Genomic DNA, 19,683 nt, shown 5'->3' with positions numbered 1-19,683 from the left:
GAAATGGTCAGAGGTAAACAGGATGAGGTTTAATAAAGAGAAATGCAAAGTGCTCCACTTAGGAAGGAACAATCAGTTCGATACATACAAGATGGGAAGCGACTGTCTAGGAAGGAGCATGGCGGAAAGGGATCTAGGGGTCATAGTGGACCACAAGTTGAATATGAGTCAACAGTGTGATGCTGTTGCAAAAAAAGCAAATATGATTCTAGGTTGTATCAACAGGTGTGTTGTAAGCAAAACTCGTGAAGTCATTCTGCCGCTCTACTCTGCGCTAGTTAGGCTTCAGCTGGAGTACTGTGTCCAGTTCTGGGCACCACATTTCAAGAAAGATGTGGAGAAATTGGAAAGGGTACAGAGAAGAGCGACAAGAATGATTAAAGGTTTAGAGAACATGACCTATGAAGCCAGGCTTCATGAACTGGGCTTGTTTAGTTTGGAAAAAAGAAGATTAAGGGGGGACATGATAGCGGTTTTCAAATATCTAAAAGGGTGTCACAAGGAGGAAGGAGAAAATGTGTTCCTCTTGGTTTCTGAGGACAGGACAAGGAGTAATGGGCTTAAAGTGCAGCAGGGGAGGTTTAGATTGGACATTAGGAAAAAATTCCTAACTGTCAGGGTGGTCAAATATTGGAATAAATTGCCAAGGGAGGTGGTGGAATCTCCCTCTCTGGAGATATTTAAGAACAGGTTGGATAGACATCTGTCAGGGATGGTGTAGACGGAGCTTGGTCCTGCCTTGAGGGCGGGGGGCTGGACTCGATGACCTCTTGAGGTCCCTTCCAGTCCTATTATTCTATGATTCTATGATCTGACCTCCAGGGCATATGGCCAGCCCCCCAGACCTTGCCCCAAGGCCATGGTAGCTATCAGTTCCACTGACAAGCAGGTCATACTCTCTGTTATAGTCAGGGGTGTAGTCACCACGAGTTCAAAGAAAAAGTCTGCTTGTTTAACTGACTACTACTAACAAATTAAATGACTGAAGATTTCTGGATTAATGGTTTAACTTGAGTTTCAAATGGTAAATGGAAAATCAGATTGATGACATATTTACCAAGGTTTTAATGTACTCTAGGAAAAATATCTTTGCCAGAAACCAAATTTTTCAGAGAAATTTCTTCACAAAATTTCTGCAACTGCAAATGCATCAAATCAGTCAATTTCTGAAATCAGCAGATGTTGCATGGTATTGGAGAACTTGGTGAGTCCTAGCTCAGAGGCGTATAGAGAGCACATCAAACTGGAATGGATTCTTGAGCAAATTTGATGAGAGGAGTTCTAACAATGAATATAAATTGACTATTCGAGGGATTTAGAATAGACAGGAATACAGGACAAGAGACATAGTTGGAGTTAAGGTGTTTTGCGGAAACTGAAAATTTTTCATACTGATGGAAAGGTGACAGAAGAGAACAAGAGTGTGATAGGGAAAATAATTGAGATTAGTAGTTGGTAAAAATTACTGGTAAATCTAAAAATTCTGAAAGGATATGTTAATTTTAAATTACAACTCCCTTGTTTGTTCAACCATTATGAAAAGGCTGCCTCCACAGAAAACCATGTATGCATTGTAAGTTTTTCAGCCTGATAAATTCAGAATGAATATCTATATTTGACACTCAAATAGCCTATATATGTTTCAGAGACAAGAAAGGTAAGGTAATCTCTTTTATTGGACTGTCCTCTTTCGGTGAAAAAAGAACTTTCAAGCTACATGGAGCTCTTCTTCAGATCTGGGAAAGATACAGTATTTCTGCTAAATATAAGATAGAATAGATTGTTTAGACTTTTTAACACATACTATAAAGGAGCATTCAACATGAATTGGTTCATTAACAACCCTACTGTCAAAAAACAAAGAAGGGGGATTAGTGAGTTATAGAGTATGGTAACAGGCCATAAATCCAGTATCTTAATTAAGACGCTGATTTTTAGTGTCTATCATTAAACAATTACAACCCATACTCAATGGGGATGGACTTCCTGAAAGAAAATTTTCCTAAACCCTCTCTTCTGGCTTTCAAACAACCCCTCAATCTCTCCAAGATCATCATCAAAAACAATTCACCCACAGACAGTGTTTCCGCTAAGCTGCACAGAGCCCTGAGCCTCTTACTGGGCAGGGCTGATTAATCATCTGTGAAGTTGTGCTGCCAAATAGCTTAGAGGGAACACTGCCCATAGACAAGGACAGACCAACTCTAAGTGGTACAAGACCCTGCCAGAATAGATACAAAACTTGAAGAGGCATCTCCACTGCTATGATGATCAATACTCTTCCAATCCACACACAACAAACCTTTCAAGATCCTACACAAGGTGTACTTTATCCAATGCACTATAGGCCCAACTATGTGGATGAACCAAAATCACTATGCTCTTGAATGAACCCATACAGAAAAATTATTGAACAAATATCACCTATGGGTGAACAATTTCACAAAATGTCCTCCTAGGTCCTCATCTTTAAAAAAAACCCTTTAATAGCACTTTAAAAATGAGCCTGGGAGATTAGTGTAGACACAAAATTTAAAAAAAAAATTGCAATAAAATCATTCATTAGAAGCAACCTGCTTGAGTATAACATTTCAATGAGTGCTCACAATGAGCCCAATGAGGAGCCTGACTTAGACAATATATAATACTGAAGTCTTTGCTTGGGTAGAGAGTCTCATTCCAACTCCTTCTCTGAAGTTAATAAAACAGAAAGGGAATGATAGAAACACCCTCACCTGAACTCAAAATACTGCATACAGTTACTTGTTTAACACTAGTACCTAATGGTAACTTGTTAAAGACTTAGCATCATTCCTCTTCAAGTATGAAAACTCACAAATAACCAACACAATGTTCTCTAGTTTACCAAAAAGAAAATATGTACCTCATTGAATTTATTACCTTGGTAGAGAGGTACTGATCTGCAGCCTTGGCAAAGCTGGAATGACTTCTACAGCGCAGCCATTGGTCTTTATTCCTGGCAGGTTATCCAGAAGACAATCACTGAAGACTCCAAAGACTGAAGTATGATAACCTAATTTAATATAGAAAAAGAGCCAATTTGTCCATAAACTATTTGCATTGTGACAGGATTCAATACAAGAGTTTATGACCAGAGTGCACTGATTTAAATCAGCGATACTTTGAGGCTCGCCAACCGCATGCAGTTCTGTAATGTTTCTCTTACAGCTCTTTGCAGCATATGATATTAAAACACTGAGTGACTGGGTATAGAGCACTATAATAAATTGAACAAAGGAGACACACCACTGGGATTCTTTTGGATAATGCTGATTGCTAATCGGGCTCCCAGAGCACCGATGTCTGATTATTACTGATTTAAATCAAAGTGATATAAATCACCAATTTTAATAATGAATGAAATCAAGTAAAGCACCTTGAATTGAAATCACTAATTTTAATCTAGTTTAGTATTTGTGCTTTTAAATTATTTTCCTAAACAAAGGCTGATTTTTATTGCTTGGTTATCATAAAACATGTTAACTTACAGCTAAATATAATCCTTACACTAAAACTTGGTATTTCTAGCTAAGCAGGAGGATGTACTGTATCCAACTTTAAAGCAAATATTTAGGTTAACATTCATTTACATAAATTCCCTTTTTCTTATGTTAGAAAACAGTGAATGATCCATTCCTTATTCACTAGATTAATTTTCAGATGCAACTCCTGTCAAGCTCTATTTGTAAGAAAACTGGAATTCTATTAAAAGTACACAAAACAGCGTTTTAATGTAAATCTACTTGAATGTGCACTATGCACATAAGACAAAAATTGTATATCAGAAAACATTTTCTATTTAAAACTGATTTTTCAAAGTTAGAAAACCGAACAAATTCTTTCTGATCACACCACGTGCTTCAAGATTTTAGAGCTAATAGACCTCGTCTTCTCACATCAAGTTTATTTATACATCAGAAGGAAACTAAATTTCCGTTTGCTCAATTCTCAACTGGTTTCTTAACTCTGAAGTAATTAGTAATTGAAATGTACTAGTTAAACAAGCTGAAATGAATTATAATCTCTCTCTGCATGCAGAAAAGGCTCCTGCCATCAAAAATTCCAGTTTAATTGGTTAACCAAACAAAATTTAATTGGTTAACCAATTAACAGAGGGCACATGGGCTGGAGTATTCCCTCCCACACATCATAGCCAGGCTGGAGCAGTCCCTCTGCCTGTAGCGTCGTAGGGCCCGTTGCAGGCAGGGGCTGCTCTGGACCCCCAAGAAGCCCCTGTTCACAATGGGCCCCACTGAGCTGAAGCAGCCCCATGCCCATGGTGGAATTGGTATGCAACACCCATTAAGAGTTATGTTCACTGGTTAATCTTTCACATCCCTACCCACTGTCCTGAGTAGCTCCTCACCCCCCAACATCCTCTCATACCCCCCTGCCTCCAGCTTCCTACCCCCTCACACCTCCAAGACCTTGCTCTGAGTCCTACACCCCCCACAAACCACCAGCCCCCTGCCCTGAAAGACTTGGGCAAGTCTGCTAGTATTGCATAGATAATTATTATGCATTAATCCGGTATGTGTCTCTTTTATGAAGTAAGAAAGTCCACAGTTTTCATGTATTAGCAAAAATTCATGAATTGATATCCTAGGACTTCATACTACAGCAATGCTAGGAGTCCTAGTGTACACAAGACACCATTTTTTACTCCACAATCACATACCCCTAAATACACAATTAGGGTTCTTTGAGTGTACAAGAAATGCAGGATTAGTTCTCACTAGCATCCAACAGTAAAAAAAAAAAAAAAAAAAAAAAAAAATCCTTTAACCCATCCAGTGGGAAAAAAATATAAAATTAACTCTTGTTTTATATTGATATTTAATTGTGCTTATTTGTAAATCTACAGTAGCCAAATAAACAATTGTATCGGCACTTATCTCAATACTATTTGGTGAGCAATCAATATATAAAATCTAGATTTGCAAGACAACTCTAGTGTTTAACAGAAAGGTGTCAAAAAAGTAAAGGAATGGATAATAAATGAGCATATAAGGACAATTCACTGCTCCTTTCCTTTACTGCAAAGTAATTTTTGACAAGATGGACACTTGCAGAATAAGTTTGGCAAGGTTCTGTAAAAGTAAACAGTAGTAGAACCAAACATGCATTAATCTATTTTGACCACGTTTATCTTGACCACTGCCTCATTAATATTTTGGTGTGAATACTCTGCATCAAAGACAACCAACCGCAGCTATAGGTCCCATCATTGCAATGAATTTACTGTATTATGGTAAAAAAGTGGTTTATTCTAAAAGTCAGCAGAAACACTTCTCAAAAGTTCAGTTCTCTCCTTTTATTGATCAAATATCTTACAAAGAGAAAAATTATTAAGACAAGAAAAAAACAGATAAGCAGAAAGAAAATAAAGGAAGATAAAGTAGTATGTCCTGGTGCTCAGGGAAACATCAAAAAGTTTCAGATGATTAAGCATTCAGATAGATGGAAATGCTATTAACTAATAAGGCTAACGAGGAACATTCTGTAGATTTGTTAACCAGGATTTCCAGATAAAATGAACTTGGATAACTGAAATTATACTGTATCTAGCAAAGAGAATCAATAAAAAGATAAAACCCCTTTGGAGTAAGTACTTTTCCTTTAATTCTGTTACTTACTAGGATAGTTGTTCTTCCGTGACAACATAAAATCTAAATATTGCTAAGAATTTCTAAGTGTCATGAACATTCTGCATTAGTTTGTTTATTTTTATCAAATTTCTCTCGCTTTGCAAAAATTCATCTTTTTTTATACAACTTAGCATTACTATGTCAATCTTTGTCCCATCAGATTTAGAGACATTATTACTTTTTTGATTCCCATTTATCACTATTGACATAGCCCTATTTGGCTTGCATAATTCTGCATTACAACAGACCATTGCTAGCTCATTGGTTCATATATAAGCAATTTGCAAGATCCTTTGTAATTTTACGTGAATGTGTTTCACTAACAATAGGCAGTGTAGTTGTAGCCATGTCAGTTACAGGATATTAGAAAGACAAGGTTGGTGACGTAATATCTTTTGTTAGACCAACTTCTGTTGATGAGAGAGAGAGAGAAGCTTTCAAGCCACACAGAGCTCTTCATCTGAGTCTGCTCTGTGTGGTACAAAATTTGTTTCTCACCAACAGATCTGATCCAATAAAAAAAAATGGCTTTACACACCTTGACTCCTCAATAATATCAGCTGCAGGATTTACCTTGCTTTACATACTCAAAGATTTTGAAATGCTTTTTCTTCCTAATAGCCAACAGCACACTATTCAGATGTACTTAGTTTTCACCTTCCCCTCAAATTTAGCATTTTAAGGTACAGTAAAACTCCATTAGTCTGGCATCCAATGCTCCGGCACTCCTGATGGTCCGGCACCATCAGGAACCCGGAAGTGTTCGGAGCATCCTGACAAATGGAGCTGCTCTGCTCCCGGCTTCCCCGATTCAGCCGCTGCTGAACCTGACCAGCGGCTGATTCCGGGAAGCCCGGGGCAGAGCAGCCGCTGGTCAGTTTCAGCAGCAGCTGAATAGGGGCGCCTGGGGCAGAGCTGCCGGGGTGCTGCCGGGTTTGTCCCACAGCGCCACCCCTCTGCGCTGCGGGACCAACCCGGCAGCATCCCGGCTGCTCTGTCCCAGGCATCCCCAAGAGCAGCTGGGGTGCTGCCGGGTTGGTCTCTCAGCGCCGAGGGGCGGCGCTACCGGACCAACCTGGCAGCACCCCAGCTGCTCTGCCGCAGGCGTCCCCGATTCAGCCGCTGCTGAAACTGACCAGCGGCAGCTGAATGGGGGACGCCTGGGGCAGAGCCAAACTATCAGAAGGGGGGGCCTATGAGGGGTCTGGGGTGCCAACCCCCCCACCGCACTCCAGACTCCTCATAGCCCCCCCCCCTTCTGATAGTCCGGCATATCTGATAATCCGGCACCCCCTGGGTCCTAAAGGTGCCATATTATCGGAAGTTTACTGTAGTAGCAACAGAAATGATCTCACACATCTAAATAAAAATTATGTATTTCTGAGAATCATAGGTTATTTTCTCATTCTGTGTATACCATCCTCTTGATGAAGGCTTACTTTGTAATATTTTTTAAAAATACTGGCTTTATAGAACATTCAATATTGTAAATATAAAATAAACATAAGAACAGATATAGTGGGTCAGATAGCCCAGTATCTCAGCTTCCTGCTGTGGCCAATGCCAGGTTCTCCAGAGGAAATGAACAATACAGATAATCATCAAGTGATTCCTTCCCTGTCACTCATTCTCAGCGTCTGACAGAGGCTAGGGACACAATTCCTGTGCCTCCTGGCCAATAGCTATTGATGGACCTATTCCCCATGAATTTATCTAGTTTTTTTTTAACCCTGTTAAAAGTCTCAGCCTTCACAACATCTTCTTGAAGAGAGTTCCACAGATTGACTGTATGCTGTGTGAAGAAATACTTTTGTTTTAAACCTGCTATGTATTAATTTCACTTGGTGACCCTTACTTCTTGTGTTATGAAAACCAGTAAATAACTTCTCCTTTTTTACTCTCTCCACACCAGTCATGATTTTATAGACTATCATATCCCCCCAGTTGTCTCTTTTCCAACCTGAAATGCCCCAATAAATATTAAACATATAAAATAAATATTAATTTAACTACATCATATCAATCCACAATGCTTTAAGATACTTGTACCTATTTTCCTGATAAGAACTGTAAATGATAGAAATGATCACCCTTACCATTGATAGTGATCTGCCCAGTAGTCTGAGGAACACCAACAAGGGTCACCGGATAGAGGCCAGATTCAGCAGGTAGAGAAAGAGCAGCTGGGAGAGATTCAAATTCTACTCCAGTTGTCAGAAGACCCTTAGAGAAAAGTAAAAAATGTCTTCGGCATTTTATAAGTACTACATTTTTTTTAAATTATAATAATTCCTGGGATTGCTAAAGAGACTTAAGATTGCAAGTAATTGTAATATTTTTAGTAATCAGTCAGATAAGTATTTCGTCTAGGATATGTACTTTTTTACTTTTAGTATAGAGACATGCACCCATGTACTTCCTTTTAAAATGCATCAATGTTCTGGTCTGGGTATCCACTCTGTTCCACTATCTCACTCCCTTAAATTGAGCTGCAGAGGGTTCCCTGCGCTGGCATCAGACTGCAGACAACCAATCCTTGCTAGAGCAGAGAGCCCTCTGTAGCTCGGCTGCTACAGCCTTGTCCAGTCTTTCCCATGATGTCAGGACTGCTGAGGGCTTCCTGTATTGCCAAAGGAGCCATTCAGGGCCTGCCTCAGCTGCGAGTTCATTATCTTCTACCACTTTGCAGTCCTGGCCAGGAGGATCTCCCTTCTGATCTGAATTACAGCAACACAACAACTGAGACTGATGCTCTGAAATTGATCCACTAGTGGTAGATTTAATAGGTCTAGTTAAAACCCGCCAAATTGACTGCAGATCACTCTTCCATCGACTCCGTAGCTCTCCCTCAGAGATGAAAAATAAGGGAAGTCAACAGAATAATTTCTCCCATCAACCCCCCTGCAGTATAAAGCCCACAGTAAATCAAGTTAAGTCAACTCCATTATTCACTTAGCTGGAGTTGCGTAGCTTAAGTCAACGGTCTGTTGTAGTGTGGATATATTCTTTGCATTATCCGAACCCATTTCCTGCCTTTCAGCATGAGATACATGCCCTCTGCAACTAATGCAAATATTCAAATAATAGGGTTTCAGATAAATGGGAGTATGCTGTACTATTTCTCAATGTATTATAAATATCATTTGAGAGCTACTATTTCCTTTGTTAGTAACTGCACGTTGGTTTGGTTTTAGTGTTACATAACTATAATCTAACTGTGGTTATGTAACTATTAAAAAGACCCAGTGTGGCAGAGCTCTGGCTGTACCCATGGAGGAGTACAAAAATGAGTACAGGAGCTGCCAAAAAACAGGCAGAGGGCTGTTCCAGCTGTGCAGGGCCCAGTGCAGGCAAGGAGTGCTCTGGCATCCAGAGCAACCTGTGTCCACAGAGGACCTGAGTAACCCCACAGATGGAGGCTGCTCTGGCCAGGCCACCCTACACATAACCCCCCTTTAACTGATTAACTGGTTAAACAATATGTTTCACCGTTTACCCAGTTAAACGGTATTTTATATCCCTAACACAAACCCCTCTGTCACAACTCTATGGACCAAGGCTAGGAGGCTCCTTCCCAGATACAATATAGACTATTCCTGAGAAGCCAGCTCCAGGGCAGTAGAATGCTTCTCAGATGCTAAATGGATCTTTGTGGCTCCATGTCTTGTAATGTAGCAGCATTCAACCACAGCAGCTCTCTTTTGCATTTCAGCTTCTGGTGTTCAGCAATTCCCCAGGTATTCTGTGGAAGTTCCTCCCTGATCATATTGATTGCTATCTGGTCAATAAAGCTTTGACATCTCCACCCCATGCTCTCTGGGTTTTGAAAAAGCTCTCTATACAGTTCTAGTTCTGACTGCTCAGTCATTGATGTTAGAAGCCTTATTTTTCAAAGCCTTAATTTTTCAAAGCTTACTTTTCAAAGCCCAATTATTCTATCTGCCAAAAATTTCCTCAGGTGCAACATAATACTTGGCTCAACCTAATTTGGACCACATCCCTCTGTTCTTCAACCACTGTATATTTTGAAAACAAGTCAAATATCCTTCCCACCCCCAAATTTTGCCCAGTCTAGCAGATGGTGTTGGTTGTCATCTTGTATACATTAGTTCCAGAGATCTGGCAGCAGATCAAGATTCTGCCATCTTCCCAGGTCCTTCCTACCAGTCAGTCTTCTAGTATCCTTCCCCATCAGCTGCAAGAACAACCACTGGAAAAAAATAAGTATAACTTCCACTCCTCTACATTTTTGCCATAGATACATTCTGGAAGGTTCGTGCCTGAGGGGGCAATCCACTCCTCTTTACACACAGCCAAATATTGTTGGAATGTCATTTAGATTCAGTACGTTTGCTCACAAAACTGGTTCCAAAAGTCTCAGTTTGGGACTTAAATTCCTTCCAAAAATGTTCTTGTTTTAAGATCTGTTTTCTGCTGAACTTCGAAACATTTTATTTTTCCCCATGTCCATTAGTGAGTGACATTTACATTAATATTCTTTCTTATATAATTTCACAGTATTGTTCTATTACAATAATACACATAGTTGGAAGTCTTTCGGGGGGGGATTCACAGGAAATGGCCATACTGGGATAAGTAGTACAGTACACAAAATGTCAACAAACAGATCATTTTGTTCCAATGAGAATAAAGCAGTCCTTAATATTTTGTTAAGCAATTCCAAATGCTTTAGGGAAATTAAAACTAACTTCATTCAGAACAACCTTTTTGATATTTTAACTCACTTTACAGACCACGTGTATAAAAACAAAGTTAGTCCCCTTTAGAAACCATCTGTTTCTATTACATGACCCTGCAGGGAAATCATAATTATGAAGGTGTGACATCACAATTTCCATGAGGAAAAAAAATAGTATTATAAGAGACAAATTATAACTTCATTATAGTCTCAGATAGGAGGAGAAGCTCGATTATGAGAAAAAAATAATCAAAACCTCTGCAAAATAAGAATATAAGAATGGCCATACTCGGTCAGATCAAAGGTCCATCCAGCCCAGTACCCTATCTGCCAACAGGGGCCAATACCAGGTGTCCCAGAGGGAGTGAATCGAAGAGGTAATGATCAAGCCATCTTTCTCATGCCATCCACCTCCACCCTCTGAAAAAAAGAGGCTAGGGACACCATTCCTTACCTATACTGGCTAATAGCCATTTATGGATGTAAATTCATGGAGGTTATCTAGTTCTCTTTTAAACCCTGTTATACTCCTAGCCTTCACAACCTCCTCAGGCAAGGAGTTCCACAGATTGATTATGTGCTGTGTGAATAACTTCTTTTTATTTGTTTTAAACCTGCTGCCCATTAGTTTCATTTGGTGGCTCCTAGTTCTTTTATTATGAGAACAAGTAAATAACTTTTCCTTATTCACTTTCTCTACATCACTCGTGATTTTATAGACCTCTATCATATCCTCCCTCAGTCTCCTCTTTTCTAAACTGAAAAGTCCCAGTCTCTTTAATCTCTTCTCATATGGGCCCAATTCCAAGCCCATAATCATTTTAGTTGCCCTTCTCTGTATATCTTTTTTGAGATGAGGAGACCACACCTGTATGCAGTATTCAAGATGTGGGCGTACCATGGATTTATATAAGGATAATAAGATATTCTCCATCTTATTCTCTATCCCTTTTTTAATGATGCCTAATATCCTGGTTGCTTTTTTGACTGCCGCTGGACACTGCGTGGACGTCTTCAGAGAACTATCCACAATGACTCCAAAATCTCTTTCCTGATTAGTTGTAGCTAATTAGCCCCTATCATATTATATGTGTAGTTGGGGTTATTTTTTCCAATGTGCATTACTTTACATTTATCCACATTACATTTAATTTGCCATTTTGTTGCCCAGTCACTTAGTTTGGGGAGATCTTTTAGAAGTTCTTCACAGTCGTCTTTGGTCTTGACTTCCTTCAGCAGTTTAGTATCATCTGCAAACTTTGTCATCTCACTGTTTACCCCTTTCTCCAGATGATTTATGAATCAGTTGAATAGGACTGGTCCTAGGACTGACCCTTGGGGAACACCACTAGTTACCCCTCTCCATTCTGAAAATTTACCATTTATTCCTACCCTTTGTATCCTGTTTTTTAACCAGTTCTCAGTCCATGAAAGGATCTTCTCTCTTATCCCGTGACAACTTAATGCACATAAGAGCCTTTGGTGAGGGACATTGTCAACGGCTTTCTGGAAATCTAAGTACACTATTTCTACTGGATTCCCCTTATCCACATTTGTTGACCCCTACAAAAACAGGAAGACATGATTTCCCTTTACAGAAACCATGTTGACTTTTGCCCAACAAATTATATTCTTCCACGTGTCTGACAATTTTATTCTTTACTAACATTTCAACTAATTTGCCGGTACTGATGTAAGACTTACCGGTCCGTAATTGCCAGGGTCGCCTCTAGAGCCCTTTTTAAATATTGGCGTTACATTAGCTATCTTCCATTAACTGGGTACAGAAGCTGTTTTAAAGGATAGGTTACAAACCAAAGTGAATAGTTCTGCAATGTCACATTTGAGTTCTTTCAGAACTCTTGGGTGAATTACTTCTGGTCCCAGTGACTTATTACTGTTAAGTTTATCAATGAATTCCAAAACCTCCTCTAATGACACTTCAACCTGTGACAAGTCTTCAGATTTGTCACCTACAAAGGACGGGTCAAGTTTGGGAATCTTCCTAACATCCTCAGCCGTGAAGACTGAAACAAATAATTCATTTAGTTCCTCTGCAATGACTTTATAGTCTTTAAGTGCTCCTTTTGTATTTCGATTGTGCAGGGCCCAACTGGTTGTTTAGCGGGCTTCCTGCTTCTGATGTACTTAAACATTTTCTTATTACATTTTGAGTTTTTGGCTAGCTGTTCTTCAAACGCCTTTTTGGCTTTTCTTATTACATTTTTACACTTAATTTGGGAGTGTTTCTATTTACCTCACTAGGATTTGACTTCCACTTTCAAAAAGATGTCTTTTTATCTCTCACTGCTTCTTTTACATGGTTAAGCCAAGCCATGATGGCTCTTTTTTATTTCTTCTACTATGTTTTTTAATTTGGCGTATACCTTTAAGTTGGGCCTCTATTATGGTGTCTTTGAAAAGTGTCCATGCACCTTGCAGTGATTTTACTTTAGTCACTGTACCTTTTAATTTCTGTTTAACTAGCCTCCTCATTTTTGCGTAGTTCCCCTTTTTAAAATTAAATGCCACAGTGTTGGGCTACTGAGGTGTTCTTCCCACCACAAGAATGTTAAATGGTATTATATTATGGTCACTATTTCCAAGCGGTCCTGTTATAAGTTACCTCTTGGACCAGATCCTGCGCGCCACTCAGGACTAAATCAAAAATTGCCTCTCCCCTTGTGGGTTCCTGTACCGGCTGCTCCAAAAAGCAGTCGTTTAAGAGATCAAGAAATTTTGTGTCTGCATCTCGTCGGGAGGTGACATGTACCCAGTCAATATAGGGATACAGGCAGTCCACGGGTTACGTACAAGATAGGGACTGTAGGTTTGTTCTTAAGTTAAATTTGTATGCAAGTCGGAACTGGCTTCCAGATTCAGCCGCTGCTGAAACTGACCAGCGGCTGACTACAGAAAGCCCGGGGCAGAGCAACTCTGCCTCGGGCTTCCTGTAGTCAGCCGCTGATCGGTTTAAGCAGCGGCTGACTTGGGGACACCTGGGGAAGAGCAGCTGGGGTGCTGCCCGGTTGGTCCAGTAGCGCCGAGGAGCGGCGCTGCAGGACCAACCCAGCAGCCCCAGCTGCTCTACCCCAGGCGAGAAAAGCCTGGCTGTCCCGCTGCCAGCTTCCCCCGAGGCTTTGCAAAGCCGCAGAAGGGCTCGGGCAGCCGGGCAGCCCAGGCGCGCCTGGGCTGACCTGCTGCCGGCTTCCCCCGAGGCTTTGCAAAGCCACCGAGGGACTGGGGCTGCCCCGCTGCCCGAGCCCCTCCGCGGCTTTGCTCCGCGTCTTCCTGGTCTGCAGACCAGGGAGACGCGGACCAGCTTTTCTCGCCCCGGAGTACATGGGTGGCGGGACCACGAGAAAAGCCTCGTTCGTAACTGCGGATCTGACATAAGTCGGAGCCACGTAAGTTGGGGACTGCCTGTAGTTGAAATCCCCCGCTATTATTGAACTCTTTATTTTGATAGCCTCTCTAATCTCCCTTAGCACTTCATAGTCACTGTCCTGCTCAGGTGGTCAATAATAGATCCCTACTGTTATATTCTTATTAGAGCAGGGAATAACTATCCATAGCGATTCTATAGAACATGTTGATTCTTTTAAGATTTTTACTTCGTTTGATTCTAAAATTTCTCTCACATATAGTGCCACTCCCCCACCCGCACGACCTTTTCTGTCCTTCCGATACATTTTGTATCCCAGAATGATTGTGTCCCATTGATTGTCCTCACTCCACCAGGTTTCTGTGATGCCTATTATATCGGTATCCTCCTTTAGCACAAGGCACTCTAGTTCACCCATTTTCTTTTGTAGACTTCTAGCATTTGTGTACAAGCACTTTAAAACTTGTCACGGTTTATTTGACACTGTTTATTTGCCCTTTTCTGATGTGTCAGATTCTTTTTTATGTGAATGTTTTTCGTCTGATCTGGCCCACACTTTATCCTCTTCCATCCTCTCCTCCTGACTAGAACCTAGAGAATCTCTGTCAATAGACTCTCCTCTAAGACACATCTCTGTCCGATCTACGTGCTCCTCTGGACCAATCGGCTTTCCCCCATTTCTTAGCTTAAAAACTGCTCTACCACCTTTTTAATATTAATTGCCAGAAGTCAGGATTCACTTTGATTTAGGTGGAGCCCATCCTTCCTCTATAGGCTCCCCCTATCCCAAAAGTTTCCCCAGTTCCTTATAAAGCTAAACCCCTCCTCCCTACACCATCGTCTCATCCACGCATTGAGACTCTGAAGTTCTCCCTGCCCACCTGGCCCTGCGCGTGGAACTGCAAGCATTTCTGAGAATGCCACCATAGAGGTCCTGGATTTCAGTCTCTTAACAGCCTAAATTTGGCCTCCAGGACACCTGCGCTATCCTTCTCTATGTGATTGGTACATACATGTACCACGACCACTGGCTCCTCCCCAACACTACACATAAGTCTATCTAGATACCTCGACAGATTGGCAACCTTCGCACCAGGGAGGCAAGTCACCATACAGTTCTCCCGGTCATCGCAAACCCAGCTATCTACATTTCTAATGATGGAATCTCCCATTACTAACAACTGCCTTTTCCTGCTGACTGGAGTTCCCTCCCCTGGAGAGGTAACCTCAGCGCAAGAGGACACTCCCGGTTGACTGCTCTCCTTCCTTGAGCCTTTCATCCTCCTTAACAGCACAGGGGCTGTCTGACTGGAGGTGGGACAATTCTACAGTGTCCCGGAAAGCCTCATCGACATACCTTTGTGCCTCTCTCAGCTCCTCCTGTTCAGCCAGGCTGGCCTCCAAAGCCTGTACGCGGTCTCTGAGGGCCAGGAGCTCCTTGCACCGAACACACACAGATGCCACTTGCCCATAGGGAAGGTAACCATACATGCTACCTTGAGTGCAATAAACAGGATAGCCCCCACACTGCGGCTGGGCTTCTGCCTGCATTCTCTCTTACAGCTAGCTAGTTTATTGATAGGGTTTCTAATTAAATCAGGCAGTTTTGATTAAAACCTTTAAACTAAACTATAAAGAATGGCAAGTGTACCTTGGCCCCTTCCTACTCCCCTTCCAAACTCCCTCTCAAAACTCCCTGTTTTCTGCTCCTGTTCACAAAGCTCCCTGGGTGCTGACTCACTGCTTTATAAAGCCCTGGCCTTCCCCACCCCCTGACTAAGGCTCAGCCAATTAACAGAGGCTTCTAGATTTCAAACCCTTAGAAGCTCACAGCTTCCAACTGCCAGCCACAGCACACGGTCCTCAAGAATCCCATATTTGCTCCTCCTTTACCTGGAGAACTCCCTCTCAAAACTCCGTTTGCTGCTCCTGTTCACAAAGCTGAATATCAGCAAAGGAAATACCAGCAGCCATATACATAATAGGTATTTCTCTTTCCCCCTCCCCCCAAGTTTTCCCTTATGTAGAAGTCCATTTTAAAGTTTTAAAGTAATTTCCAGTAAATGAAAGAAACAGTTACTTAACAAGACTGTGCTTCTTCAAGAAATGACATACACATGAGCCAGAGAAATTTGCCCGCCAGTACCCACATATGGGCACTGCTCATGTCTTCTGACCATAGCTCTTCCCCTGGCTATATTAGGCAACATCATCCTGACCTCCCTCAATTCTTCCACACTGAAAATCCAGAAATCTAAACTCCAATGCAGAGGAGTAGAAAGTGTACCATGAAATAGGTCTGCTTCACACCCCGAAGAACTACAGTTTCTTCTTCAAGGAGATGCAGCTGTGTGTTCCACTTAGGTGATTCACAAGCATTACCCACATAAGGTGAGACTTGGAGTACATATACTTGCAGTCCTGGTCTAGGACCACCCTAACAAATATTGCATCCACTCTGAATGATGTAAGGGCATAATTTTTACAAGTGTACATACATATGACCACCTAACAGCCTGGCAAATATCTGAGAACTACTTTTGATATTGCTTACACTCACAAAATGAGTTCACACCTACTGAAGTGGCGTAGCCATATGCATTCATGACACAGGATGCTACCTATTTAGAGGTCATCTATGAAGAGACCACTTGACTTTTCATATGATCTCTATAGCACAAACCAACAAGGCAAAGCATGAAATAGGAAGCTAGACATAGTCTGACATCTAATGGATGGAGGCATTGCTTTTCTGGAAATGAAAGTTACTTAGGAAGTAATGCCCCTAAATATACCACTTGATTCAAATGAAACTCAAAAAAACTCTTTAGATAAACATTTAGAGTCTGGTCATGAAGTCACTCTCTTTGGAGAAATGTAAGTAAGGAATCTCTACTGTCAGAGACTGCAAATCTCTGAATCTCCTTGCAGATGTTCTCACCAGCAGGAATGCAGTCTTTGGACAAAACTGGAAAAGAACAAGATGTCAGAAAATCAAACAGAGGCCCCAATAAAGCCTCTAGGACCATGTAAGAAGTCCCACAGAGGAGTGAGCTCTTGTACCAAGGATGGAGAGAAAGAAGCCCTTTAAACAAACTTCCTACCAACTCCCAATGATTGAAGGTACAGCAGGTATTTCAAGATTTCCTAGATGGAAGGACAGTTGAATTCTGTAGGCCAATGACCACACCTAAGACTGCTTCAATTTTGTTCCATAGGCCATTTTGATAGAGGGCTTTCTAATGTTGAGCAGGCTCTGTTGAACAGCTGAACACCATTCTTCCTCCTCATTTAACTATGAAATAGACATGTGAGATGCAGGGAGCTGAGTGATGATACTATTCGTGTGACTGATTCCAAGAGTGTAGTTCAGAATGAAGAGGAAGGGGTGGGGAAGGTTGAACTGAGAGGTGAGAGAACCAGCACTGCCTGAACCATGCAAGGGCAATTGAGTTTAGCCCAATCCACTTTCCGCTTGATGATGACCTCTAGGATGAGGTCTTTGTTGACAGAAAAGAAGCATCAGACGTGGGATAGTATCAAAAGCTATACTAAGGACAAAATATACCGTTCTCAAAATAGACCTTCTCATTAATAAGCTAGGGCAGTGGTCTCCAACACATTCATCACGGTGTCCCCAATAGTCAACCTTCAGGTTCACTGACCTGTATGGCTACGCACAAGAAATTTTAGGTCCACCCTCCTCATTTGCAGAGCCATGCAGCAGCACTCACCAACACTCACTTTCCTGCTGGAATGGAAGATGAATGGTGGTGATAGCAGCAGTGGCCTGGTGGGTTCTGACTGAGTCGCATGGTGAGCAGGCAGCTGCCCCCCTTTGGTCCAGCTGAAGCCAGGGTGCTGTGAGACTGTCCCTGCTGGGGCAGCCTTGGTAGGAGAAATTCTGTGGTTGGCTGGCCAGTCCACATGGCAGCAAGTGGCTGCCCCTCTTTGCTCCGGCTGGAGCTGGGGTGCAGTGAGGCTGTCCCTGCTGGGGCAGCCTTGGCGGGCGGAACACAGCGGTTGGCTGGCTGGGCCACAGCCTCCCTTTACTCCAGCTACAGCACTGGCAGATAATGTGGTCACAAGTGTCACACTGAAACTTGGTGAGTAGACGACAAAATGTATCATTATAAATACTTGATTTTGGATGTATATTGCATAAATTAAAAATAGACTGTTTATTCTACAACATTGTCTTCGGGGTAGATCATGGGTTGCACGTAAATTCAGAAAGCGATCTTGGGCTGAAAAACGTTGGTAACCAATGAACTAGGGAAATGCAACCTAGAAGGACCTACTAATAAGGTGAGCACAAAACTGAGTAGTTATCAAAGGTTTACAGTCATGCTGGAAGGATATAACAGTTGGGGGCCTGCAGGAATCAGTTCTGGGTCCAGTTCTACTTAATATCTACTTAATATCTTCATTAGTAACTTAGAGAATCGGAGTATAGCATACGGAGCATAAAATTTTCCAGATACCACCAAGGTGGAGGGTGTTGCAAGTCTTTCAAAGGATAAACATTAAAATTCAAAATGATCTGAACAGAATGAAATTCATTAAGAACAAATAAGAAGTACTCCTGTGGTGGGTTAGATCACAGGTATTGCCTTGGGATTGTCATCCAGTATACTGGTCATACCACTAAGCCTACCAACCTGCCCCCAGGGGTGCTCTACCACTTTGTCCTGCTGGGCCAAAAGTTCTGGTGTCATGCAGCCAAAGCACAGATTTGAGGTAACAGTCTCCCAGCACATTAACAGACACTGCACCAGTTCAGCTCTAGGAGGGGTCAACTATAAGGCCATGGACAGCACTAGGAACTCTGCTCCCCGAAGAGGACGAAAGCCGCAAATAAATCCATCTTATTCTATATAAAAGTTTTGCATAGAGAAAACTACATTTCTATTACTCTCTATTAATGAAAGTCATTGCACAACTAATTGCTCCCTAGGGGACAGTTATTTACACTGGGTTTAATAATAAACAAAAGTATTTTTATTAAGTGTAAAATGTAGTATTTAAATGATTGAAGTGAAAACAGATGAAAAAGTTACTAAGCCAAAAATCAACACACCAACTAATCCAAATACATTAAGGAGCTCATTACATGCAAATTCTTAACCTAATAGTTGTTCTATTCCTCCCTTTCACAAGGTAGGCAGCCTCCTTGCTTGCTCCCAATCCTTCCCCCCGTGGAGTCTTAGATGTTTCAAGCAGGCACCTTGGGTGGTAAGTGAGGATTTCCCAGTGTCTAGTCAATCCTCTTTGTATCCCTTTTTCCTCAGTGGAAATTCTTTGTGCTCGGTTTCAATTTCTCTCACCTTGAGTGGGAAAATACCAGATCCAAAATGGGTTCCAGCATCAGGTAGCTTGTCACATGTCTTGGTAGGACAACCATAGTTCAGGCTTACAGGAAAAACAAAATTGGTCACACATCCTTGACGTTCTAAAAGTATCAGTAATAGCTTTTACTAGAATACCTGGACTAATGAAACAGATTCCCACCTAATGTTTCTAGCTTCACATAGGATATGTCTACACTACAGCGTTATTTCGAAATCTTATTTTGAAATAGTTAATTTAAAATAAGTTATTTCGAAATAACGCATCTACACAAAATGCATTTCGAAATAGCTTTTTGCTATTTCAAAATACCGCATCCACACTGAGTGGTCACGGATTCGGATTTAAGGCCAGCCAGAACCAGGTCAGGGTTAGGGCATCAAGTAAGGAATGTCTTTGTGTGGCTATCTGCAGCCTGTGCTTAAAGGGACCCTCCACCCTCTCCCAGGCAGCCGGTTCTCAGGTGTTCCTACTTGCTTGCTTGCCTGCCTGCCTCTTTGTGGGACAGCAAAGCATGTGTGTCTCAGAGTGTCCTGGTTGCCCTCACTCAGGACACCGTAGGACTCTGCAACATGGAGCCA

The 19,683-nt window shown here is 41.6% G+C and overlaps 1 protein-coding gene across 3 annotated transcripts in view; it reads right to left on the bottom strand.

Annotated features, from left to right (window-relative positions):
* TRAPPC9 (trafficking protein particle complex subunit 9) overlaps positions 1-19,683 on the bottom strand; it is a 660,858-nt gene that overhangs the window by 545,091 nt on the left and 96,084 nt on the right. For all 3 annotated transcript variants that reach the window (XM_075920070.1, XM_075920071.1, XM_075920072.1), the window contains exons 13-14: positions 7,766-7,892; positions 2,902-3,034 (exon numbers count right to left, since the gene is read on the bottom strand). In XM_075920070.1, the coding sequence (XP_075776185.1) occupies positions 2,902-3,034; positions 7,766-7,892 (260 nt within the window). The remainder of the gene's footprint in view (positions 1-2,901; positions 3,035-7,765; positions 7,893-19,683) is intronic.

This window comes from Pelodiscus sinensis, chromosome 2 (assembly GCF_049634645.1).
Source record: "Pelodiscus sinensis isolate JC-2024 chromosome 2, ASM4963464v1, whole genome shotgun sequence".
NCBI lineage: Eukaryota > Metazoa > Chordata > Testudines > Trionychidae > Pelodiscus > Pelodiscus sinensis.
This window is presented reverse-complemented; position numbering and strand designations above follow the sequence as displayed.